This window comes from Manis pentadactyla, chromosome 11 (assembly GCF_030020395.1).
Source record: "Manis pentadactyla isolate mManPen7 chromosome 11, mManPen7.hap1, whole genome shotgun sequence".
NCBI classification, from domain to species: domain Eukaryota; kingdom Metazoa; phylum Chordata; class Mammalia; order Pholidota; family Manidae; genus Manis; species Manis pentadactyla.
The window spans coordinates 29,250,691-29,276,042 of NC_080029.1; the positions used below are offsets into that span (position 1 = coordinate 29,250,691).

General features: G+C 44.5%; 1 protein-coding gene across 4 annotated transcripts in view; it reads left to right on the forward strand.

Moving 5' to 3' along the window:
- DPF3 (double PHD fingers 3) overlaps positions 1–25,352 on the forward strand; it is a 240,695-nt gene that overhangs the window by 183,827 nt on the left and 31,516 nt on the right. For 3 of the 4 annotated variants that reach the window (XM_036913301.2, XM_036913300.2, XM_036913302.2), the window contains exon 8: positions 608–736. In XM_036913301.2, coding sequence (XP_036769196.1) covers positions 608–736 — 129 coding nt within the window. Of the gene's footprint in view, positions 1–607; positions 737–3,611; positions 4,988–12,216; positions 13,992–25,352 lie in introns of those variants that run through there. The other variant, XR_005030464.2, reaches the window with a different exon arrangement.

A 25,352-nucleotide genomic window follows, 5' to 3' on the forward strand; every position in this document is an offset into this window, starting at 1 on the left:
CCTGGCTGCCTTCATGACCAGCAAGTCTGGACTTCAGGGAGATGAGGCTGAATAAGAGTGGACACCTGTGTGCTCAGAGTCCTCAGGGGCATCTGCAGTGTCCTTCTGAGACTGACCACCCATCAGTGCTTCTGTGTTTTCCTTTTCAGGGACAGGTGGACAAGAGCATCTTTCCCAGGGCAAGGCCTAGGCATTGACCACTTTTTTCTCTCTCTCTAGTCACACCGCTGTTTGTAGTTGCCACCAGCTGTTTGGGGTCTTGGTCCCAAGGGCTGGGCTGGTTGGGCAGGGATGAGGGAAGTTCCCCGGACTAGTAGACCTTCTGGATGCCTTGCTCATCTGGGGAGGCTGCCAGAGAAGCATGGTGGTTTCTATAAAATCACAGAGGTGGGGAATACTGCAAAAACCGAACTAAACTCTGGGTGGCTTACAAGGCATTAATACTACTAAACAGAAAAAGATCAAAAAGAAAATTTGGCCTAATTAAGAAACTTGGTTGTAACAAAACCACAGATTCTAGACCTCATATTCTTTCTGGAGCAGATTCTGCCACACTGTGAAAACTCATCTCAGCCTAAAATTGGGTTTTTAAAAAATGTTCCTACAGCCCAGAAAGGACCGGATGGGACAGTCATCCCCAATAACTACTGTGACTTCTGCTTGGGAGGCTCTAACATGAACAAGAAGAGCGGGCGGCCCGAAGAGCTGGTGTCTTGTGCAGACTGTGGACGTTCTGGTGAGTGTGGCCCCTTTTTGCATCTGTGCTTGTAGACCAGGAGTTACTCCACTTACATTTCTCTGCCATCTTGTGTCGGGGTTGAGGGTCAGGTGGTGATGATTTCGAGTGGAGAAGAGTTTTCAGATCCTTTGATCTTTTACTTCTCTGAGTGTGAAGAACTAAAATTTATGCTCTGGGATCCAGGGAAAAAGAAAAGGAGAAATTTTTGGCTTATTTCTAGCCTCTCCATGAGGTGGGCATTTCTTTGTGTGCGTTGTTGTGGACACCAGCGAGCTAGGGTGGAAGCACCTGGACACACAGGCAGCGTGCTTCCTTGTATCCGGTGATGCGCACGTAACACAAAGGTACATTTGTTCTATGGAAGTGCTTGGGGCGACATGGAAGAGTATGGAAACATGAATACAGGGGTACAGGGAGAGCAGCCCCAGCTTGAACAGTGGGAGTCAGAGTAAATACCACCTCCATGGCCACTCATCCCATTTTCTCATATGGAACAGATGGAAGAGACTTGAGAGATCAAGGAGGCAAAAGGGCAGGTGTTCTTAGAGCCCATCTGGAATTGACTTGGCATGTTGTACATTTTCATCTTTAACCTCTCTAAAGACTGAAATGACAAAAAAAAGGTCTTGTTTTGGTCTTGTTCTTTCATTCTTAAAATGAGTTCAGATCTTCTAGTTGTGCTCATGCTGCTTTGCTTTTTCAGTTTTAACCAAACCATTTATTTTTGGCTGGTTGTGGTTGGTCAGTGTTACCTATTTTTCATATTGTTTTATGTGATAGCTAGGTCAAAGTGTAAGGCAGAGAAGAGGGAAGATTCCAGATTCATGAACTGACTAGGAGGTGAAATATGGTTCCGTTGGGTGTCAGTTGCAGCACTGAGGGGAGGTCCTGTTCTCCACATTTCTACCCAGTGTCTCTTCTACTCCCAGTCCCAAGAGAAGGACTGAGGTGGCCACACCTGGGTGTGCTGTAGCAACTCAGTTCTCCTCTTGCTTTGTCCACAAACCTTAACTTTCATCGTTTTGCATTTGGTTTTGGGGTTGCTTAGGGTTCAAGACTGACTTGAATAGCAAATAAGTAATTGGAAAAGGACTGTGGTTTTCATTGCACATAACCCTCAATGTTTAACTCTTAAGGACCTGATGGGGTGGCCTGTCTGTGCAATACTGTCAGCTCATTTATTTTCCAAATATGACACTTATCACTGAACTTTTTACTCTGCTGGTGCTAGCTTAGAAGAGAGGGTCTGTGTGATAGTAGACTCTTGAGTTTCAGATATTTAAGAGAAAACAAATTATTTCAGAAGTACTTAAAGTAAGTGAAAGCAAATGGAATTCAATTTAATGTTTTTTAAAAGCGAGCGATCAGACAAAATTTCTACTTCCAGAGCAAAGTTACCTGGTGGTGTGATATTCTAGGCAGAATGTATTGACGGCTGTGGGTTTGGGGTGCATTAAGGAGGGCAGCTTTGGCATTCACATTGCAAACTGCTGTAATTTCCCCCCTCCCTTTCCTACAAAAGATGGGGTACTTGAATCTGATCCGTGGGGGACCAGAAGTGGGCAGTTGGTATTTTCTTGCCAAAGCCTCTCTCTTCACGGCCTTTACTCAGCTTTTTCTTCCCAGGATCTGTCTGCTATGTGACTCAGGGGGCCATTTTATACCAACCTAGCTGTTCCCATTACCTTTGCCAAGGATTAATTTTGGTGGATAATTTAGTCAAGGTCTGACTCTGATGTTCCCGAAATAGTTGATACCTTGGGAATAAACAGGTGGCAGTAGCCCATGGGACATGCTTGTTAAGGCAGGTGGGCGAATTCTTCTCTAAGGCCTCCCTGCTGTCTTTCCAAGGAAGAGTGTGGTGCTTGGAAGAGTTGTTTTTTCCTTCCCCAGTGCCTCTGTTTCCTGGGGAGAGAGTGAAGTCCCCGAAATTGGCACCAGAAGTGGTATATTGTGACCTCCTTTGGGGGCAGTCCTGGGGCCCATTTAGAAGGTAAAAAATTTAAATGTGAGTTTTATAGATTTCAGAATACTGCATTCTATTAGGTTTTTTAAAACCCTATTTCCCACTTTCCTAGTGCTTTGAGTTAGATTTGACAACTCTGGACTTTCTTGAGTAACTGAGACCTGGGCATGTTTAGCAGCTGGATGCATGTGCACACACGTGGGTATGTGCATGTGCATGTACGTGGGTGCAGATCACAGAAACTTCCTCCAGTGGTTAAAGAAAACAAAAGACTCTTTTATTACCCTGCCACTTCTCAGACTTTCCAACTTCTTTTCACTTTCAGTGCAGGTGAACTCCATGGTTTAAGGGCAGAATTGAAAGGGTCCTGAAAGAATGGGATTAGAAATGGGTCAAAATAAAAATAAAATGGATGAAGGCTTAACCACCTTGAACGGGGTATCTGACAGTAATACCATTGTAAAACTGACTGTCAAAGTGAAGGACAAACATTGTTCAAAGAAACACCAACTGAAAACACCAAAGCAATACCAACCAGGCTTAAAAACCACCGAGGAAACTCACTCTCTGGGGCGGGGTTGAGCGAGCGTGCATGTGTACGTGTGCATTCGGAAGAGAAGAAGGAAAGATCGTGGTTGAATCTTGCACTGTCAGAGCTGTGGACGTATCCATTATGGTAGAGATGATGCCTTTTCAGAGAGGGAGGAATCCTTTTCCCTGGAAATGCTGGCATTGTCTTGTTACGCCAAATCCCTCTCGGCAGGTGATGTACTCAATCAATCCCTTGTGGTGTGAAATGGTTTATGATGTTGCTATTATTAATAACACTGTAATAATGTAATAAGAATATTAATAATGCTGTCTGTTGCTTAACCCATGTGCTGATATATTCATCATACATGTCAGCTCATTTGGGAGGAGAAGGCAGGAAGGAGAAGGAGGCAGCGGCCGCAGCACGCACCACGGAGGACTTATTCGGTTCCACGTCGGAAAGTGACACCTCAACTTTCCACGGCTTTGATGAGGACGATTTGGAAGAGCCTCGCTCCTGCCGAGGACGCCGCAGTGGCCGGGGTTCACCCACAACAGATAAAAAGGGCACTTGCTAAACCCACGGAACAGACTCTCTGGGCAATTAGCCGTCACCCTCTGACTTTGGTTATTATTCTGGTTCTGATTTTTTTTTTAATGAAAGACCACCTTAGGTTTTCCCTTCGTCCTTGCTTTTTCCTCCCGCCATCCAAGCATCCCTCCCCCCCTCCCCCTCTCTTCTGGGTATGTACAACAGAAGCACAAGCTGCTGAAACAAAGCAGGACAAAAGAGCAGAATCACAGCCCTTCAGAGAGATGGCATCGTGATGCACTATTTATTTTCCATAGAGATGGCAAGTTAGGCGGAGTAGCTCTTTTTTGGGGGGAGGGCATCTTTTTGACATGAGCAGAGTTGACTTCCTCAGTTTTCCTATTTATGGGCAAAATGAAGAGAGGAGGAACTTTGGGTTTGGAAACAGAGAACCAACAACATTAAAAAATAATTATTTATATATTCTAGCTATTATTAGGAATGGACCTGTTATTCTGAGAGCGAGAGAAGGGAAATCAAAGAAATTGAAGTAATAATCTGTTTGGAAGAAAGCTGGGGGGAGGACTGATTCAAGACCCGGTCAGGAGGATTTCCTCAATGGGAGATGATTGCACTTTCTGTACCCTGTGGAGTCGTGGCTCCTCACGGCAGGCCCCCTCCCCACTTCTCCCTGACCTTTCCATCTTCCCTGCTTGCAAGAAAATGTCAGCAGTTCCTGAGCAGTAGGGCCGTGGGCGTGTGGCCTCCCTGCAGCACCTGGGGCCCGCCAGCCGCGCCTCCTGGGTTCCTCCTCCGTCAGCACAGCCACCTTTCTATTGTTGCTGGTTTACCCTCACTTTCCTCCTGGCAAAGAGCAATTTCCAAAGGCAGGAGTGGATACAAGCGGAAAGTCATGGACTGAGCAGTGACAAAGCCACCCGAGGCCATGCTCGTGGAAGAAACAATGATGCCTCACAGTATATTTCCCTCCCCCTTGCCCCTGTTTACAAACATAAATTCCCATTTGGATGATCAAGTCTCCTGTGTTTCTTCTTCTATATTTTTTATAGTGCCCTCCAGGCACTTTGTTTTATGTTTCCAATAGCACCTCCTGAAATAAACCAAAGCCATATTTGCTCAAGGCCCCTGGGGTGCCGGAGAAGACCACCCACCTTGTCAGCAGCCCCAAGGACGAGCAGCGTGCAGTCCTAGTCCAAAGGTATGTCTTGGCTGACCTGTCTTACAATGAGGGCAAAACCATCATACTTGTTGTTTTGTTTTGCTTTTTTTTTTTTTCTCTCTTTCTTTCCTTTTCCCCCTCAGCTTGTCTTTTGCTTTTCTGGGTTCAGACAACCTTATTAGTGTGGGAGCGGCTGCTGGAGCATTTTCCACCCAGCGCTGTGCTGTCTGTGTGTTGCATGTGCACCCGTGCAGGCCTGGTCTACTGTGGGAACCTAGGCTGGCTTGGACCATGGGAGGGTGATGAGCTTCTGGCTCTGGCTTCAACTATGAGAGAAAATGGCTGGGGAGGTGCTTGGCTAACTCTGTCTCCCTTGGCTGCACCTGGAGGCAGAGTCCAGGGAGCTGAGGTTTGAGCTGGCCACTGTAATTGGGTAGGAGTGAGGGGGTGCCTACACATGGGGGTGCTGTATGTCCGGGGTGGTGTACCTTACTCCAGGTCTCAAGGGGTAAGTCCCGATTAAAGATCTCTGATTAGGCACGACACTTAACCAGGCTGATCTGAAGGTCCTGAACTCCCACTAACTGTGGTTAGGGTCTCTGGCCTCCATGAGAGCACAGGTCCAGAGACATGGGCACTGCCATGTAGTTTGGGTTGGGAGATCCGAGTGGCTGCCCAGGCAACAAGCTGCTTATAAGCATCTGGGAAGATCTATTTTGACAATTCAGCCTTTGCAGATCCTTATGAATTAGACCTCTCGTTAAAATAGCACACTAACTGAACAAAAGCAAGGACCACGCAAGGAAACCCACAAATGGTCTCTTTGTGCTTCACTGGTAGCCTGAGACAGAAAGGGCTTCTGCTTCCCAGCTTGAAATGAGTAGGTGCTTGCCCAGGTATTTGTCCTCAGCTGCGAGAAAGGCACTTTTACTTCGTCCGCTTTGGGGTGTTCCGCCCAGACTGTATGTGGCCCTGTTCCTAGGAAACACAGCGTAAACCTCCAACACTGTAATTTCCCTGCATGTTCACATGTGTGAAAAAACCAATATTGTTGGTTCTAGTTGGTTTCTGCCAAGGGTAGAAGACCTGCTTTCGCTCTCACGCTCCATCTCTTTGCTTCATGTGTTCTCTTACCTTGACTCCACTATTGGGTTCATAGCTTTGTGACTTAACCTCATTGATGAAATGTGAGCTTCCATGTTAATAAAAATATGTCCAACCAAACTATACTATCATTTGAAATCTGGGTAGTTGTTTGTACTTCTGAAAGTCTCAATGGCATCTTTTGCCTTTGAACTTGAAAATTTTTTTAAGTCCATGTAATTGAACTATAAAAAGCCATCTCATTTCAGAGTCTAGCTTGGGGTTCGGAAGGGGAACCAAGAAGGAAGAAATGTCTAAACAAGGCAAACTCCCATGGAAAGATTTATCTGAGGATGACTATTGCTTATATAATTTTTCCTAGTACAGTACAGCTTGATCTTCAGTTTCTCCTGTTGGGGGAAGTAGATGTCCTCCTCTTTCTCAGTCGGTGTGGCCAACAGGAGCACAGCCACCTTACATCTCAGCATTACCAGAGCTCTTCTCACCTTGCTTAAAGTATTTTGCAACAGGCTCAGGATTTACATCCTTTACCAAAGAAAAAAAGAACTGGAAGGGACTTTGAAGATGATCGACTTCAAATCTTTCCCTTTTCAATTGAGAAAGATCAACCCAGGGAGGTTAAGTGAGTTAAGTGTGAGAGAGTGGGATGGATATTGCTTTGGAGATAAATGTCTTCAGGTGAAGGAAGGACACTCGGAGGCATAGGAGGAGGGAGCTGGCTTTCTGGGTTTCCAGATGCTTTGATGTGTGTATTTATCCTCCTTTCTGGACATAACAGTGGCCAACATTTATGTGCCAGGCATTGTTCTGAGCACTTTCCCTGGAATAGTTCCTTCAGTCCTTATGACTACCCCATGAGGTAGATAGTTTTTATCCCCAGTTTACAGATAGGGAATCTGAGACTTACTAATAAGGTTAAGAAATGTACAAAGGCCTCATAACTAATAAGGAGCCAGGTTTTGATCCCCAGCAGCCAGACTCAAGGACCTGTACTCTTTACTTTTACCACTGTTCTGTGCTGCCCCTTCAATGTTCCTATATGTGGAAGGAATATATATATTTACTGGCTTATTTATTTGTTATTAGGGTATAAATAGTTCATTACAAAAGAGGAAGATTTTACATGAGGAAAGATTTCAGAACCTTTTGTGGAATGGGCAGCTTGTGATGCCATTTCAATAATGTTTTATTTCAGTCTGTGTACTTTATGAGAATGTTACCATCTCTAAGAAGTAATCTTTGTTTAGAACGACTTTGGTGCCTCTATATTCTGGGAGAACTTTTATCTCCGACTTTCTTGCTAACTGGTTGAGCCTCTCCACACTTCCCTTTAGAGCTGCTACTGTTGCTCATAATCATTGCAACTTGTCTGGAAGCATAGTGCCTCCTTGGGCTACAGTTGTGGCTGTGCTCCTCCCAACTAGTAGTCAAAGAGTGAAAGTTCTTTATCTATATCATTATCTCTGCATTGATATCTCCCTTCCTGTATCTTAGGTCTAGTTGAAGAGAGGCATGTTTGTAGTGAATATAGCTTTTAAGGGTAACTTTTAAAGCAATTTCAACTGAAGTGTAAGAAATTAGATCCCCCAAAAGAGAATTCCAATTAAAATTCTGTGCAGAATATGATAGGGAGCTTGTCTTCTAAAACATCGCTTCTAGGTATTCCCTCCTGGTGCCTGTTAGGAGCAAAGGTCTCCTTTTTTGGGACCTCAGGAATTGCAAGGGCCATGTGAACAGTCAACACATCTATAGTTTTTGTTGTTGTTTCTGCTAAATAAGCATCTCTACTCAAATTTTAAAAGAAGGTAAGAGTCATCAAGATGAAAATGAGCAGATTAGTTTCCTTTGTCCTCAGTTCAGTAAAGCACCACCCAAAATGCTTCAGAAATGTCACCTAAGTGGCATTTTCTGAGTCCTAGCCCAAAGATAGGAGAATCAAAGATACACGACTTTCTAAATTTGTTACAACATTCAAAACCCCTGGGGGCAAGTGCTGATGTAAAGGTGATTATTGTGGGTCTCTGTCTGATGTTTTTTCCTATCCAGAATAATCTAATCCTTTATTTCTGTTACTGAGACTATGTAGAGATCCGATCCTCTAATTACTGTAACATGGGTAATAAAAAATATGCCTTTGATTTTTTAAAGGTACTTTAAAGTCAGTAATGCAATTTGCTACTGGTATTTTAGAGAAAAGTATTTAGTAAAAAGATGATGTTCACATCAGTTCTATCCCTTTGCGTCTTCTGCTTACTTCGCATCTCTCTGTGCACCTAATGGTCTGCGGCCTGATATTGCCTTTATATAGCACTTTAGGGAGCACAAGATCATTACTCTGGGAGAGAACTAAAGGCTGTTTGGAGGTTCTCACTTCATGGTGGAATAAAATTAATTAATGTTATCCCAATATGCCTCCTGTTACATCTGATGAATATGATCTTGAACTTGTACTTAAAGTTTGAGCAGTTTCATGTATTTAGGGATTTTTCCGCAGGGGATTTTGTTTAGCCTTTGGAAGTTAAGTTAATTGTGTTGTATATTGTCTGAGTGAGGCATTTTTGTTCTAGTGAGTAGAAACCTAGAGTAAAAAATTGAAGTTCTGTGTTCTGGACTCAGTCCCTGTGTGAATCTCTGCCTCAGTTCATCTATCCTTAATTAGGGACATTTCTTACCTCTCATAACATATAAACTGATGTTATCACATGGTGACTGTTAAACCAGCTCTATGAAGTAGAATAGACATTATGTTTCCCCATTTTACTGATGAAGAAACAGATTTGATGAGGTTAGATGACTAGTCTGAAGTGTCAATAAATCGTGTCTGGTTCTTCTAATACTCTTTCCTCAGTTCACCCTGACTTTATAATAGATCACCTTCTGAAGATTTCTGGCATAAAATCAACAAAATGCTTTGAGGTCTTTCATTCAAGACCTCATTGGATTGAGAAGATGTATTCAATGTTGTAGAAACAAACCCAAACCAAACCTGTGGTCAGGTTGGAGCCCTGGTGAGAGAAGTCCTCGTGAACTTCCCCAAGGAGCTTCCAAACACTGGTGCTCTGGGGCAGGGCAGGTGGCGGTGGGAAGGTGGCGGGCAGTGAACACGTCACACATGCTCAAGTGCTTCTAACATGAACTGTTGAATTAGATACCGTTATGCTTAATAAAAGTGATTTCCAACCTTTTACTCAAAATAACAGTCTAGGAAAAACCATTCTGCTTGGCTGATGTACAAAGTAGCTGAGAAAGATGGAAGATCCCTGTCAGAACTGAATTATTAGCTGAAAAGCATTGGCCATTCGGTTTTCAGAGTATCTTAATACTGGCCCTCAAACAATGACTAAGACTTTTTTTTTTATTTTGAAATACTTTCAGACTGATAAAAAACATACAGATAACACAAAGAATTCTCATATACCTAGATTCTTCCAATGACCACTGTACAATGATCACAATTAGGATGTTAACGTTGATGCACTACTACAATCTGCAGGTCTTATTCAACTTTTGTCAGTTGTTTCACTGAAGTCCCTCTGGTCCAGTATACAGTCCAGGATCATGTGTTGCATGTTGTTGTCTAAAGTCCCATAATCTGAGGCAGTTAGTTCTACAGTCTGTCTTTGCCTTTCATAACCTTGATACTTCTGAAGAACACCAGCTCGTCGTGTCATAGAAGGTCCTTCCTTTTAGGTTTGTGTGCTGTTTCCTAATGATTAAACTCAGGTTATGCATTTTTGGTAAGAATACCACAAAAATGATGTTTCCTCCACCTCAGTGCATTGTATTGGGAGTACATGATTGATTTGTCCCATTTCTTAGGTTCAGGCTAGTATGTTTATAGACCTGTGTGATAATACTTTCATTCATATATGCCTTTGTTTAGTTGGCAACGAGGGACAGAGTGACAATAGTATGCATATGACTGCTCAGCCCTGTGAAGGATTGGATGAAATTAAACTTGGGGCCAATGGATTTATAGTCCAATGGATTTATCTGCAAGCTAGTTGAGCAGACTAGATACTAACAAGTAGTTAAAAACATGTAAGAACATTATGGGATGATATGTAATTATTTTTGCTGTGGATCGCAGAAGTCAGGGAGATTTTCTTGGAGGAAGCCATCCAGATCAACGGAGAGATCCAGATCCAAGTCAGGAGATCTATATTGACTTGATATTTAATCTGCAGTCCAGAATGTCTGTTGTCATAGAGAATAAAGCTAGAGCTGAACAAAAGGTATGGTTGGGAACCACACCCTGAGCCATGTAAAATGGCAAAATCATGGTGTGAAAACATACTTAAAAATATTCTGTAGGATTTTGTTCATGCCACTAACAGAGTGCCTATCACAGTATATTGTGATTACAGTCTTTCTCAGGAAACAGATGGTGTGTTCCTTGAGGGCAAAGATGGTATCATTCATGTCCCTTGGACAGTGCCCCACATCATTGTGCCATAATTTTTTGTTGAAATAAACTGAGAGCTGAGCAATATTTCTGAGCTAATTAGTAGAAGAATTTAGTGTCTCGTCCATAAAGTGGATGCTCTATACATATTGTTGACAGAAAGGTTGGAGAAGTCGTACCTGGATATAGCACCCACTGGTCAAGTTCAAGGGGGCAGATGAGATCCAGGAGGCAGTGAGGTGGTATGAGGGGTGAAGGAAGGATAATGAGGATGCAAGCCCAGGGATGAGGGCAAACTGAAGATGTGTGGAGGGATGAGGCAGTGGCCTCCTTGAAGGAGACTGAGAGCAGAAGACAGAGGGCACAGCCATTGGCCTGAAGTTGGTCCAGTCAGAGGAAATGAAAGAGAAAATGTATGTTAGGGGCCCAAAGTTGGTAACCAACCAGCTATTTTCAGATGGCTTAAATGGGGCAAAAGGAGATAAGTGTGCATGTGTGTACATGCATGCATGTTAGGGGTGTCAAAATGGGTATTTTAGGAAATTAAAATTGCATAAGGGTATGGTTATGAGACAGACTCACTGAAAGAGTAGCAGGTGACATCTGAACAGTGGGGTCAGGGGCACTGGGAGAGGGACAGAAAGATTCCTGGTGGATGGGGGGAGGAAATGAGGCCCTTCTCAGCCTCCCTTTGAAAACAGAAATGGAAAAATAGAGTCTCAGTGTTGGAAGTGTAACTGTATTAGCCCTGTACGCTTGACCAAAGAGTAACGCCATGGGTACTACAAGGAGGTGATGAGAGATGAAGAGGAGAGTTTCAGCTTGGAAGAGCCTCAGCCTCTCATTTGATTTTGAGCTTTGTTTCCTATGACTTGGCCATTTTCCAGTTGGGCCCTTCCCCCCTCCTCTCCTTTTCTAGTCACTCAGCTGGGCTGGGCACCACCCATCTCTGCCCTCAGGAACTGCTTCTGGACTGACAATACTTGGTTTTATTACTTACTCCCTTGTGCCCACTACTCCATTCCAAAGATTACAATAACTTAGCAGATTTCATTTCAGAAGCAGAATCCATGCCTGGTATCCATCCAGGCTAAGGGACCCACTGGACTTGAATAGCCACCAGGTTCCAAGGCTGACACTTGGGGTCACCAGGCTAGTTGAGGACTGGAATGGATCCCTTAGCTTCATAGCTCTACAAGTAATTTTGACACCCTGGAAGCACTTGGAGCCGTGTTGGGGGTTAGGATGTGTCCTTTAGGCCTTAGGCCAAATGGGGTATCCATTGGAATTTTCCGTGACTGCAGTAGGTCCTACACCATAGAACTAGTGATCTCTACTTAAGCGACAGGCAGGTAGGTTGCATCGTAACGGTCCTTCTGGGGTATGAAAAGATTCCGCTTGTATAGTTTCCCAGTGGAGGACAAAAACAAGGTTTTGCCAACACCCAGTTTTGCCTACTGGACCCCCTAGGAATTGAAAATCCCGCTGTGTCCTGTTTCTTGTGTCAATCAGTTGTCCAGGAGCAATTGACTGCCCTATTCCTGGCTGATTTCTTGCGGCTGATATTCAAGGCACAGGTCTCACTGCACATAGCCACGGCCTCCTAAGAGTGGCCTTAGTTGGCTGTTTTCTTTCTTTCTTTTTTTAATTTTCAACCTATTTCATTTCCACTGCCCCCTTAATTTTAGTCTTTTCTTTTTAGGTAGTTTTCCTGTGCTGCTGTTCTTTGTTTTATCTTTTGTTGCCTTTCCCTCTGCAGTCAACTCTATGCCCTGGGGACCTCGGCATCCTTCAAGCAAGCCATTTCTGAAGAAGGTGAAAAGAAACCTCGGTGATTTGCACCTCCTCCTCCTCCTCTTCCTCCTCTTCTTCCCTTGCCCGGCCCCCTCCTGCGCGTGTGTTTCAGCCAACACAGGAGCCTGGATTGTGGAAAAGCCTCCAGTGCAACTCAGCTCAGCTCAGAGAAGTCTCGGGAATGGTCTAAGTTTGTGCAATAAGAAGATATTTTTCTCCTTTTTAAAATTCTTCATTACATTTTCTTTATGTGTCTGTGAGAAAGTACCCAGGTACTGGAATTGCTCTACAATAGAAATAACTGAACACAAACAAACTGACAAAAGAAAAAAAAAAAAGAATGAACTATTTTATTTATTTCAATATTTGAAAGAAAAAAGTGCTGACATGGCACAGTATTTTTGTTTAAAGTACCTTCTACTTCAAAAGTTAAAAGCAATTTTGTGAAGACGTGAAATCAAAAGAGTACTTAATGTAAAGTAAAGACCACGTATTAACTCTTAAGGAAAAATACCCCACCTTTTTAATAAGACAATAAAGATCAACTCTGCTCTCAGGCTTTTTAAACAGCCATTCATGTATGTGCTTTAGGTATTTTTATTTCTACAAGTTGGATGTGGTAAGTGAGGAGTGGTCAGTTTTTTGTTTCTCTTCTTCAAACATCTATTGAAAATGTTGGTGATGTTAAATGACTATGTTTTAAGACTTGACTGAAATAAATTAGCCACAAAGGCCATCAGCAGTCTCTCTGAGCACCGCCCCGCTATCTGTTCCCAAAAAACGCCTCTCCTCATTTCAGGCAAGTCCCATAAGGCCAAGAAGGGGCCTGCCTCCTGGTTATCATGTCTGATGAGGCCTAGTTCAGAAAGGAATTCCATCTATTGATTAAATATATCTCCACAAGTTTCAACAGATTTGAACACAGCTTTGTTTAAAATAATGCAGTGAAGGAAGAGAAAATAGGTAACATAAAATAAGGCTCAGCTGAGATGATACTAATTTGGTCACCTAATAATTCCTAGAGGAGACTTGTAAAGGGAGGCTTCTGCTGAGCTGGCTTTGGGGGCCTGAGATCCTAGAGTGTTCCCAAGGGCAAGTAAGGTCAACCTGATAAATAGACACCTCAGGTTCAGTTGCTGGTGGGGGCAAAGGAGAATGACATGTGTCCTAATATGTCCTGTGGCCGTGTTGGTGGACGTGAACGTTATGGCCTATGAAATGGAATTTAACTTGTGCCTGTAGCCTAGTGAAGGAGCCAGGTTGACTGGCTGACCACCAGGTTCTATTCCAGGTCTTGTACACATCCATGCCCTTGAGTTTCCTGCACTTGTAAGCAGTCATAATAAATATATAGTCTAATGCTGAATATTCGTGTCAGTAATAAGTCCTTGAGTGACAGTGTTACTGAAATGGTTCTGAGCCTGAGAATCTCTCCGTGGCCTTTGAAAGGGGAGATAGGATGAGCATAGACTTCCTGCTAGCCCTTTCGGGTTTCTCATTCAGGGCCAGTTCCAGGGGTGAGATCACCAAGAGCATCTCTGTGTCATTTTGTAGACCTTTTCTATGACGTTTTCTGATAGAAAATGCCACTTTTCAAAATGCGAGTAATTATAATAATAATCCACTCTCCAGCCAGCTCCCACAAGTTGTAACTTGTAGAATTGTGATAAAGCTTTGCCTACTGTAGGGTTTGTATGAAGTTTGTGTAAGTTTCTGTTAAATAAAAGTCTGTTTCCAATGCTCCTATAGCATTTCTGTAAAATTTGCTTTGTCAACCTCATCCTACACAAGTTTGACTTTCATACTGTTCTGTAGAAGAGACTCCTGAAAGGATTCTGCCCATTAGTATGCCCAAGATTTGTTGAACCCTGTTGTTTTCTTTGGAGGTACAGTTGAGAACACTGAGTTGGCTGACGGGTGGTGGCTTGGGAATGAGCATTGCCCAGGATTGATGCTGTCACCCACCCACCATCACCGCAGCCATCATCACCCTCCCCATGGCCAAAACATTTATGGAGAGCCTGGTTGTGTGTATAGACTTAAGGTACCTATGCAGTGTTAGTGCCACACTGGTGCCCAGAATAGTTTTGCATGAGAATGCAAGATGTAGTGCATGCTTGAAAATGCTGAGAGGCTAATGTTTCCATTGTCTGAAGGGTGCTCTTGGTATGGCCTCCCCAAGCTGCCAGTTGGTACAACTTGTAAACCGAACCCCTGTGATAGGCTTCCCATTGTGTGGAGGTAGATGCTGTTCTCCTGGTTTCTCTAGGTCAGATGGAACCAGACCAGCCTTTCAGGCCAGGTCTTGTCCGCTGAGTATGCCAGCCCACTCTAGGGCCAGGTGGACATGGAATGTGTACCAGTGACGCTAATGTGCTCTATCTTCATTTAGAATGAACGTCACATTGTGCCATTCATTATGGAGTTCTTAAGTTTTCCTAGCAGTAAATATTATAAATATTCCCCCATCCCCCACCCCATATGCCCTCCTTAGGCTTTTTCCCCCTTTTTATTGTGGTAAAACATACATTATATAAAATTTACCATTTTAATGTTCAGTGGCATTAAGTACATTCACAAGGTGGTTGTACAACCATCACATCAGAACTTTTTCATCTTCTCCATCTGTAGCCATTAAGCACTAAGTCCTCATTCTCTCTTCCCTCAGCCCCTAGTAACCACTATTCTACTTTCTGTCTATGAATTTGACTATTTGAAGTCTCTCATTTAAGTAGAATCATACAGTACTTATCCTTTTATGTCTGGCTTATTTCACTAGCATGTCCTCAAGGTTCATCCACATTGTAGCATGTGTCAGAATTTCCTTTTTGAGGCTGAGTAGTATTTCCTTGTACATATGCATCACACTTTGTTTATCCATTTATCTGTTGATAGACACCTGGAGTTAAAAGGAAATTTTGCCCATTTATTACACATCACCCATTTCACACAATGACTTAAATTTGATACACCAGACGCACTTCAGAGGTCACATAGGGGACTGAATATCTTTTTAGGAGGGAAGAAGTTGCACCTGAAATCTTCTTTCTAATTTATATCCTAGAAAAGGGTACCTTGATTCTGATGGACAGACATCTCTACCTGAAGTGTGTCCTTATGTCACAACTAAGGCTTTCTTTGGTTTGCTTAGAGTGATAAGATGTCTGGTGTGGAGCTGTAGTATCAGTGTAAATAGCTAAGGATAGAGGAAAGCCAGCGGAATCAAATGTGTTTAATGGCAGGCCCCAAGGGCAGGGACTGCGTTTTACTAATGACTGATGGAAAGTTGTTGGCAAAGCATACATGTGCTTTAGGTCTGTAGGTGTTCACTGAACAAGGTGGGGGAAAAGTGTATGCATGAGCCAGAGAATGAGAAAGAGAAAAAGAAATCACTTTCCTATTTAGAAACATACTAGTTAATATAAAGGGGTTATAAACTTTGGGGTTGAAATTCAAATGCTTGCAGAGCCGGTATCCTCAGCGAGGGAAGCAGGCCAGGGGTAAGAAAATTAATGGGGCCCAGGAGATGGGGCATAGCCCTTGAGGCTCAGCTTCAGGACACAGGGAGTGGAAGGGAATGTTTAGAGCCAGAGAGCACCTGTGCTGTGAATGGGGCAGCCACTCCTAACTCGAGGGCTATTGTCTGCTGGAATGTGGACCTCGGATTCCCAGGTCCCAGGTTTTTCAAGAGTGGCCAAAAACTAAAAAATTCTGGTGATGTCTCCCCATTTTAAAATGTTGGTAGCAACTTAAAAACAAACATCAAAGATCAACTTCGTGTGGACTAAACCAAATGTGAGCATGTACCAGACACTGTCTAATGGCTTTGGGATAGCTTTCCCCAACCTGGGTGGCATTGAAGTTGAGGTTGGAATGCTTTGATCAAATTCCTTTGTAACAATGGATCCTTGACTTAACCTGTGGGTGTGTCTAGTGTATCCTGACTTAGAATTGTCCCCCTGTCTGTCCCTTCCCTCTGCATGTAAATGAAAGAGCTTCCCTTTCAAACTCTGGGTTGTACAGTTTAGGAAAATGTTTTTTATTTAACTTTATTCTTACTGCCGATCAGTCATCTATTAATACAACACTCCTTTTATCCTTAACTTTTCTAAGAACTCCACCAAATTACTCCGTGTGACTAGAACACAGTTCATTGTATTGTATCACCAAATCAGTAAATTCAGAACTTCTTTTGATTAAAAAAATTTTATCTTAAAAATGTCTTTTGAAATAAGATGCATATAAGATGTAAAAAGATGCATATAACATGTAAAGTACCTAATAAACAAGTTTAAATAAAATGTGTCATATATATGATATATATGTCACTCCAGAAGTTTGTTATTTAAATTTATCTTCTAAGTATTTTTACATTTTATAGGCATCTTAATTTCAGAGGACACCAAGAGACACCAGATTTTATGCAAAATAGTATGCAAAAACTACACACTAAGTCAGGGTTGTTTTCTTGTTTTATTTTCTTCTGTTGGGTTGGGAAAAGGTTATTCTGAATAAGCAGTCTGTTTCCCTTATGATTTATAACAGGGGTCTGCAAACTTACCCTGTAAAGCCCCAGTTAGCAAATATTTCAGACTTTGCAGGCCAGATGTCTGTTACTACTGTTCACCTTGGGGATTATAGCATGAGGGCAGCCATATATATAAGTGAATGGGCATGGCTATGAGCCAATAAAACTTTATTTACAAATATAAATGGCTGGCCAGATTTGGTGCATGGGCCATAGTTTGCTGCTCCCTGATTTAGAAATAGTATTATATTGTTAAATTTGGGGTGGTGGTGGAGATAATTAAGGCATTTTCTAAACCTCAAGACTAAGGAAAGAGAAGTTCACATCCCTAGGTGAAGGGCTAGAGGTACATTTTGTAATCAGTATATAAGCTATATTGAGGCCTATATGCAAAAATGTTTCAGAGCCAAGAAATTCCACCAAGATTTTAGAAAGCTATCTAACAGATGTTCCAGTTTTGGTGCTGAGTCCAAAATATAATAGTACAATGCTTAACCAAAAGTATCTATAAATAATCCCTCCTGTCTATGTGCTAGCCATATGCAATAGTGACTCTGAGGCATGATGACCAATGCCGCTCATCTTTAGCAACCTAAATATGAAAAAAGGCAGTTTAAAAGTAGTTGAATTCATGCAAATAGTTCCTATGGGCTAAGTGAAGATAGACAAGAGTTTCACTTGCATGAGATAAATGATAAGGAGTAGTTAGTGGAGCCCAACTTGGGAGGTGTAGAGTGTTGCAATTAAAGCAGTGGTCTCTTTCTGATAACCACTGATTATTCAATGGCCATGGCTCCTGAAATTGTTGCTTAGGAGGTGCTGGGGATGTTGCTGAGATGCGTTTCTTCCTAAGAACTTGGATGCTTGCGGTCATATTCAGAATCGGAACACTTCTGCCAACTCTACCTTAAATCCCCAAACAACTGGTAAATAATTTATCTCCTTGGGTGGTGGTGAAGATTCCTGATACTAGAGCTACTACTGAATTAAAACCTTCCTATGAATTGCATATGGAATGATCCTGGAGGGAGGCCTCTCGGCTAGTCATGCTATGTGCCAGCAAGCACACCAAAATTTATTGAAGAGGTGCTCTTCAGCCATTGGGAGAGGGCACTCGATTTCAGAGGATCACCAGCTTTTTAAATCACAGGGCATCTTTCAGTGGAGCTGACTGCTAAATTACTCAAGTTACTTCCAAGTTTCCTTTAAAGGGTCAGGAGTTGGGACTGATAGACGTCTGCTCCACTTGCTCTAAGCTCCACCCTGTGATCACACCTGAGGTCACCCAGATGCCAGTGTTTAGGCATAGACTAGAAGGACAAAGATTCTTCAGACCAAGAGTTAGCAAATCCTGGGTTTTATAGTTTACGTAAATGTGATGTGCGCAGCACAATCCCTTGGTTTTCTGGTCTTTGCTTGTGTGAGAATAGGAAATGCTTTGTTGAGAGGTGGTAACGGTGGTCGTCAGTGGTTGAGCACTGGCCTAACTGATAGGGTGACTGTGCTATTAGTGACCACCTGGCAAGCCATAATCATAGCTGAGATTGTTCTGGAAGTCTTAGTGGAACACTAGCTGAAAGAGTAGTATATTGTTTATTTTTAAGTAAGTATGATTCCAGGCTGAGTTATATTGGGAATAATGTGCATGGGCTGGGATATACTTTTCTACCTGTTTAACATTTGATACCACTCTGTTCAAATTAGCTGAAAATAACTGGAAAAGGCAAAAAGTACAGAAATGATCAATAGTTAAGGGATGAACAGTAAGTCCTTTTAAAGGAGGGTGAAGGGTCTGGGGTTGTTTAACTTGAAGAGAATTAGGGGTCACTTTTTGTCATTTTGTGCATCAGTGAGGAAAAGACACTGACTAGTTGCTTTTGGTCTCCAGAGAGGACAGGAGAAGCACTTGGGGCTTAGAACAAACTGACAGTTCTTTCAACATGAAGGAATCTTGACTATTGAGGCTGGTATGGAGCTCACTGACAGCCAAACATTTCTCCTGCATGGAGTTAGGGGTGTGGGCTAAATGACCTCTTAGGGTCCATCTTGCTCTGCAGTGCCTTGAATTGTAGCTGGGTCAACTGAAGGAGTTCATGTCTAACTCCCAACCAGGGAGTGGGGAGGCATGGGGAACATTAGTCTCATGAGTGTGTGTTATGGTCATTAACTAAAATTACATTTCTAGGCTTGTTCCTACTCATCCCGAAGCAATGTCTCAAGCCCATGTGGGACTTCAATTGTTTTGGTAGTATGACACACCAACTGGAAAGTGAATGCAGTGACCAGAGACGTTTTCCTCCAGAGAAACACTGACTATGTGGAAAAGGGACAGTGAGAAGCAACTGAAGAGGACAGTAAGGCCACAAGGCCACAAAGGGAATATGGTTCTGCCAAAAACTACCTCCAAGTTCCACGCCAGTTCTCATCTCAGTGGATTCCACCTTGTCTAGCACCATCTGTGGTGCATGGATTTTGTAATTGCTCATAGGACCTGGATATTATTCTCAGCCTGATTTTGGTGACACAGCCTCACTAATATGCTTGTCTACTTCCTTCTCCCCAACTTAGTAGGAGAAGAAAGGTCTTATTAAAAGACTAAGTTAATTTTAATTTTATATTTATATACATAAGACAAACCTGCTTGGGATTGCAGTGATCAAGATTCTTCCTCAATAACTAAGAAAAGAACTACTGAATATTTTTGTTCTTGGTTTGCCTTAAGGAAGTAACAAGGATTGTACTGTATTTAGTGTGAGAAGTCAACCTTCCATGGACCAGACATAAAGGAGGTTGGGATGGAGATAATTTGTGTTAAGAATTGGTGATGAATTGTTAGAATGTACTTTTAGGCTAAAACTTCTGCCTGGCTGAGGTATGGGTTCAAAGATACTGGCAGTTTGTAATCCTGAAAACTTCTTTCATTAAAATAGGTCATTTTCCCTCTTTAGGTATCAACCTTTCATCCATTATTGAAAAGTAGAGCGATATGTTTTGGCCATAGACTTTGCATAGTGACTCTCCAGTTATTGGTTAGCTTTATCCTACTGATCAATTAATCAAACATTTATTGAATGCCTTCCATGTTGAAATACTGTGCTAGATTTTGCAGGTCATAAACAAGAAACAATGGGAAAGTGAAACTTTGGGGGATACTTTCTGTGTACTAGTCACCAATAGTCTTATGGTGTTAGCTTGTTAAAGACCAATAGCAGCCTTTCAAGCTGTGATTACTATTCCTCTTTCACAGAAATGGAAATGGAGGCTTGGGGAGGTTGAGTTGACAAAGGTGGTAGTCCCAGCTGATACAGCCTGGCTTTTCCAGTCAAGGATTTTCTGGCTCTAAGATTCCACTGTATAAACGTATTTTCTGTTTGTGAGGAGAGACGGGCGGGTAGCGTATTATTCAAGCCAGGACCACTTATAATTAAGTGCCAAGTTGATGTAAAATGAGGGTGCCAGGCAGGCTTAGCAGAGGGGTTATCAGTGCAGACTGAAGCAGTGGGGGAGGTCTCGGTGGAAAAATGAACAGAGTTGGGGTGGGCAAAAGGAAGGCAGGTCACTGGAAGAAACAGTGGGAGATACCTGAGCAAATCTCAAGAGGGGTGAGCAGCAGGGTAGATTGGAAGCCAGAGCAGAGGTGAGCCTGACTGGAGTTGGAGAGATCCCGGGTTGTGGGGAGAAGGCATAGGAATGTGGATGGCATCCATGTGGTGGCTGTGACCCACAGCAAAGGGAAAAGCACAGAACAGTAGGAAGGTGCGGGTGTCCTGGGTTCTTGAGCAGGACGAATGTGCTGTTTAGGTTTTTTATGTGAAGGCAGTGGAACCGCACAGGTCAAGAAGTTTGGGTGCATATACTCTTCCTGTCAGTTTGCTTCTGACCCCATTGTAGTTGTGGGATCCTGGCCTTTGTGGTGAAAAGAAGTGATCGGGGTTCCTTTTAAATGCCTTGTAACAGAACCCCAGTATATCCCATCTTCTATGTGACATTTGTCCAACTGATGGCATGTTCATCTTGCTTAGTATCAAATGATTCTGTGGCCATTTCCCCCAAGGATTGTCTTGAAGCCAGAGAAATTGTTATTATACTACCTCCTGGTTTGTGATGCATTTGGGGAGGAATATAGGATATCCTGAGAGGCTGGTTGGCCCCAGAGAGCTTTGTATCTGAGAGACCAGGTGAAATTTGTGATCAAAATCTATGCTTGTCCTCCTAGTCAAATTGGAGAAAGGGTTTATTTGAAAAAGTATTCTTTAGACTGGTAAGTCCTGCATGTGGTTAAGGAAAATGGAGGAAAGTAGTCTCAGATTCTGGCCTTTGCCTCTGTTTGGGTGCAGAAGCTCCTTTCAGCACCACTGCCTGGATACCCTGAGCTGGTTGGTGTGCAGGAATCCAGAAGTCCTGAGATAGCAATCTGACTCCTCACTGCCATTTCCATCTCCCACGCTTATCTCGCTTCACCTCATCTGAGAGGCATAGGTGTGTGTGAGGAATTTGGGTTGTGAATAGTCGGCACTTCCTGACATACTTAATAGTAGCCACCACGCTCTTGGGGTCCTAACGGGTTACCGTCCCACTGAGCCAATGAGCAGAGTGAAACTCAGAAGGGTTGAGCGACTTGGCCAAAGCTACACGGAAGTGGCGGGACCCAGGCCAGACTCCAGATCTTCTTTTTGATATTTATATGCGTGCCTTTGCCAGTGCTTGTTACTTGCCTGTAATGTTCAGAGACAATTGTCTTGGCTTTGGCCTGGCTCAAAGTGGCAGACATGGACGGAAAGGTTATCTGACAGCATAGAATTGAAACCCATAATATAATAACGTCCACAGTCCCTCTGAGACAAGGAAAAACAATTGGATGCCAGCCTCTGGATCCATTCCTTTCCCCCAACCCCCCAAACATTTATGCAGCATCTGGGTCTTGTACAGCACTTTCTCACCAAACCCTTTCAAAATCCCTTTTTCCTTCATCTGCCTGCAGACTGTAACGTTGCTGTAGATCTGGTACAGCCAGGATTCTGGGCCCAGTGTTCACTGCGTCCTGTGCAATGTGCTGTGTCTGTTTCACGCATCACCTACAGACTGGCTTGAAATTTCGCTGTGAGCCCCACAGAAAACACCTCGGGCCTTCCTCTAATGGCACCTTAGGTCTACCACAGGCAGCCCTGAGAGTTGGTTTTGCCCTGCAGAGGTTGAGAAGGTCGGCTTTGAAAGAGGTCCCTGCCTGGTGATTGGTTCGGGGAGAGGGATCTTCAGAGGCAGCAACTTGCCCTCCCAACTTCCTCTCCATTAATTCCAGGACACTGTCTACAGCTCGTTCTCTCCTGCTCTCGTACTTCTGGTCTCTCTGCTGGGCTAATCACAGCTCATTTCTGCTGCATGCCTCATTTGGGGGAAGAGCATTCTAGGGCTCCCAAAATGTGAAGAGGGAAATTAAGGACAGTTGGCCAAGTGAGTGAGCCTGTCGCCTCCAGGGCCACCACCCTCTCCCTGGAAGGCCTCTGTGCCTCGTTCCAGGGCTCTCCTGGAGAGTTTCCCTTGGGCTTTTCCTTTGGACCAGATGTGGCTGGCTTTGTATTCTAGGGGAGAGAAGAGGAACCAGGCTCATTGACCTCCAACTGCACATTATCATAGGTTCTCTAACCATATCGCCTCCTTTAACAGTCCTGGGATGTTGGACTCATTTTACAGCGAGTAAACTGAGGTAGAGAAAGGTTAAGTAGTGACCTGCCTGAAACTAGGGAAGTGCACAGTTCTGTTTGACTTCAAAGGCTGTGCCTTTTTTTCCCATTTTGAACTTTGCCTGGGAAAGGGGACCCTCTCGTATCCTCTCCTTCCTTAAACCATACTGGCTTCTGTTTGTTCTCTTCCAACCTCCTTTGGAAACCTTACTTTTGCTGTGGTAACAAGAATCTTGCTGGCTCCTGGGATAACCATCCTGGCTGGGTGTCCTGTTACCCACTGACTGGTCAGCACTGTGAGCTTAGCCAGTATGTTAGCGGATCCAGGTTTCCAGCAGGGGAGTGGCTCTGGCTGGCTTTCCTGTGTTGGGTAGCTCCTAGGACCACAGGAGGCTGGGAGCCTGTCAGGAGGGGAGTGGGCAGGGCACTTTTCCTTTCCTGGGACTTCTTTGCCTCTCATCACCTCATTTTAAGGTCTCAGGCATCCTTGGTTGACCTGCTTCTCAAGAAATCCAGTCTCCATCTTGTAATAAGGAATTCAGCCTGGTATTACTCATATTATTTTGAAAGGTCCAGGTTGCCGTTTTGATGAGAATGTGCCATTAAAAGAATTACCCTTTTCTTCCATACCTGTGTCGTCCTGCTTTACCCCCATTGTCCAAACAGAAGAATGTTTCTTACAAGGGTGTCTATTCTGTGAAAACCCTTAGAGCTGTCCCTTCTGGAATCTTTTCCCTCCCAGGTGGCTGTGGAAAAGGGAGCTGGGGCCAGAGTGGACCCAGGGGCATTATGGACCCAGGGTTTTGATGTGTATTCACCCTTCTGAGTCAGCCAGTCAGGACCCAGGGACTCGTGTTCATGGTGCTGGCTGATCAGGAGGAGGAGGAGCAGGACTCCAAGGTTCCAGACGATTTGGGCCATACTCGGCGGAGCCAGGCCCCAGTGTGGGAGGACCTGGGTTGCTGGGCGAGTGTACCAGCACTGCGGCCACCTTGCCCCGTGGCTCTGGCAAGTCACTTCACCTTCTGGGCGCTCAGTGTCCTTGTGCATCTAGAGGACTGGGACCAGAGGTCCAGGGTCACTGGTGCCGTCTGAGTTGCCTAATGGACCGAGTGAGGAACCCGTTGCGGTGCTGTCCTGCCCAACAAACTGGTTTGCATTTTAACTGTGACTTTTTGGGAGTCATGCTTTGGAGCCACTTGGGTTGTTTCAGAGGCAGAAGTTTCAGGCACCATTACAGGGGTCCGTGGAGGGGAGATGGCCATTTATATCCTCCCCGGCACCCATCGCCGATCATGTCTTGGAGGCAGTTGCCACCTCTGTCCTTGTCCACCCACACCTGTGACTCCCCAGAACTCCCTGCTCAATCCACCTGTTTCTTGATTGAAGAGGCAGATGGAGAACTGGCTGGGTTTGGGTTAGACCAGGCATCTTCTCTGTGGGTCTGGGGCACCTGCGGGGCGCATGCCTGTGGAGAATCACGATCTCTCCCAGCTCTGGCCTTCCAGAGGTCAGGCCCCAATGTCCCATGGGCTGGGCCTTCCAGATGAGGCTGCATTGGCCCCAAGTGCCCCTGTCCTATGCTGTTGGGTGCCAAGAAGGGGTCTCAAGCTGATCGGATGAGGAAGAACAGACACACAGGGAGTCACTGCCCCAGTCTCAGAGCTCCGTGGGCTGCGCAGGCCTGAGGCTCTGGACTCCCAGTTGAGTGTTCTCTTCCTCACTGGGCCTCCTCCTCCAGCCACCCCTCCAGCCAGACTCTGTTTCTCCCCTTTTGGCTTCAGGGAGCCAAAGAACTTCTTTGCCTCTTAAGCCCTTCCAATACCTCACCTTTAGCTCTGAGGGCAGGGTTAGGAGGTGGCCTTGGCCTGCCCTGGGATAATTTGGGAGTGCCTTTAATCCCAGGTCCTAGATTAGCCTTGAGGGCTGGGGTGAGCGGTTTCCCCAGCTCCTCATGCTCCTGCTGAGTCCTCAGGATACCCCCAAGGGCAGCCTGTACTGGACAGAGGCTGGCTGGTGGTGGAGAGGAAAGCAGGACCTCATGCAGGTGGGCAGCCCTCTGACTGGGGAGCACCCAGGTGGTCACAAGGCCCAGTGCTCCCTGGAGGGCTGCTCATTGGGCCCTCAGCCTCCTGGTGGCAGGAGGAAGGGTCTTACCCCAGGGCCAACTTCCTGAGGCTGAGTGGTACCTGCATGGATGTTGGACTAAGATGTAGGATTGCATCCTGCCTCTGCCACCCCGTCGTTAGGTCACTGTGACCACGTTACTTCACTGCTCTGAGCTTCTGCTTCTGTAAAACGGGCAGTCACACCTGGTCACAGGTTGTTTTAAGAATACAGTGAACAAGTATGTTCAAAGTGCCTGCACCTGGGAAGCCCCTCGATATATTGTAGCTGAGTAGTGATAATACTAATACTCTTCCAGGGAAGACCCAGAGAATTGAGTTTCTCCATCTTTTTAGGAATTCACCCAGAATTCTGGTAGTGTCTCCTGAGTAACCAAGGACCACCATCTATTTTCTGGCCCTTATATTCATTCCTTCTAGCTTCTTTCACCTTTGTCTCCCATCTCTTTGTCTCCTTTGTCCCCTACCGGACTGTCCTTCCCCCAGATCTATGAATTCTCCCTCTTCTCACTTTGTCTCTCCTTCTGTTCTCACAGTTCCAGAACCTGTGATGACCTCTTTACTCATTCGTGGTCCCAAGTGCACGCTGGCAGCTCTGAAAGCCGGTGCCACCAGCTAGTTTTCTGCTTGCTGTGAGTCCCACCTCCTGCCCCCAGGAAGACATGAGCGCCCCCCACTGCAGGCCCCCCTCCTGGCTGTGGGGCCCCACACCTGAGATGGGAACTTTCCCACAGTGACCCTTTGCCATCTTGGATCTTTCTCCCTT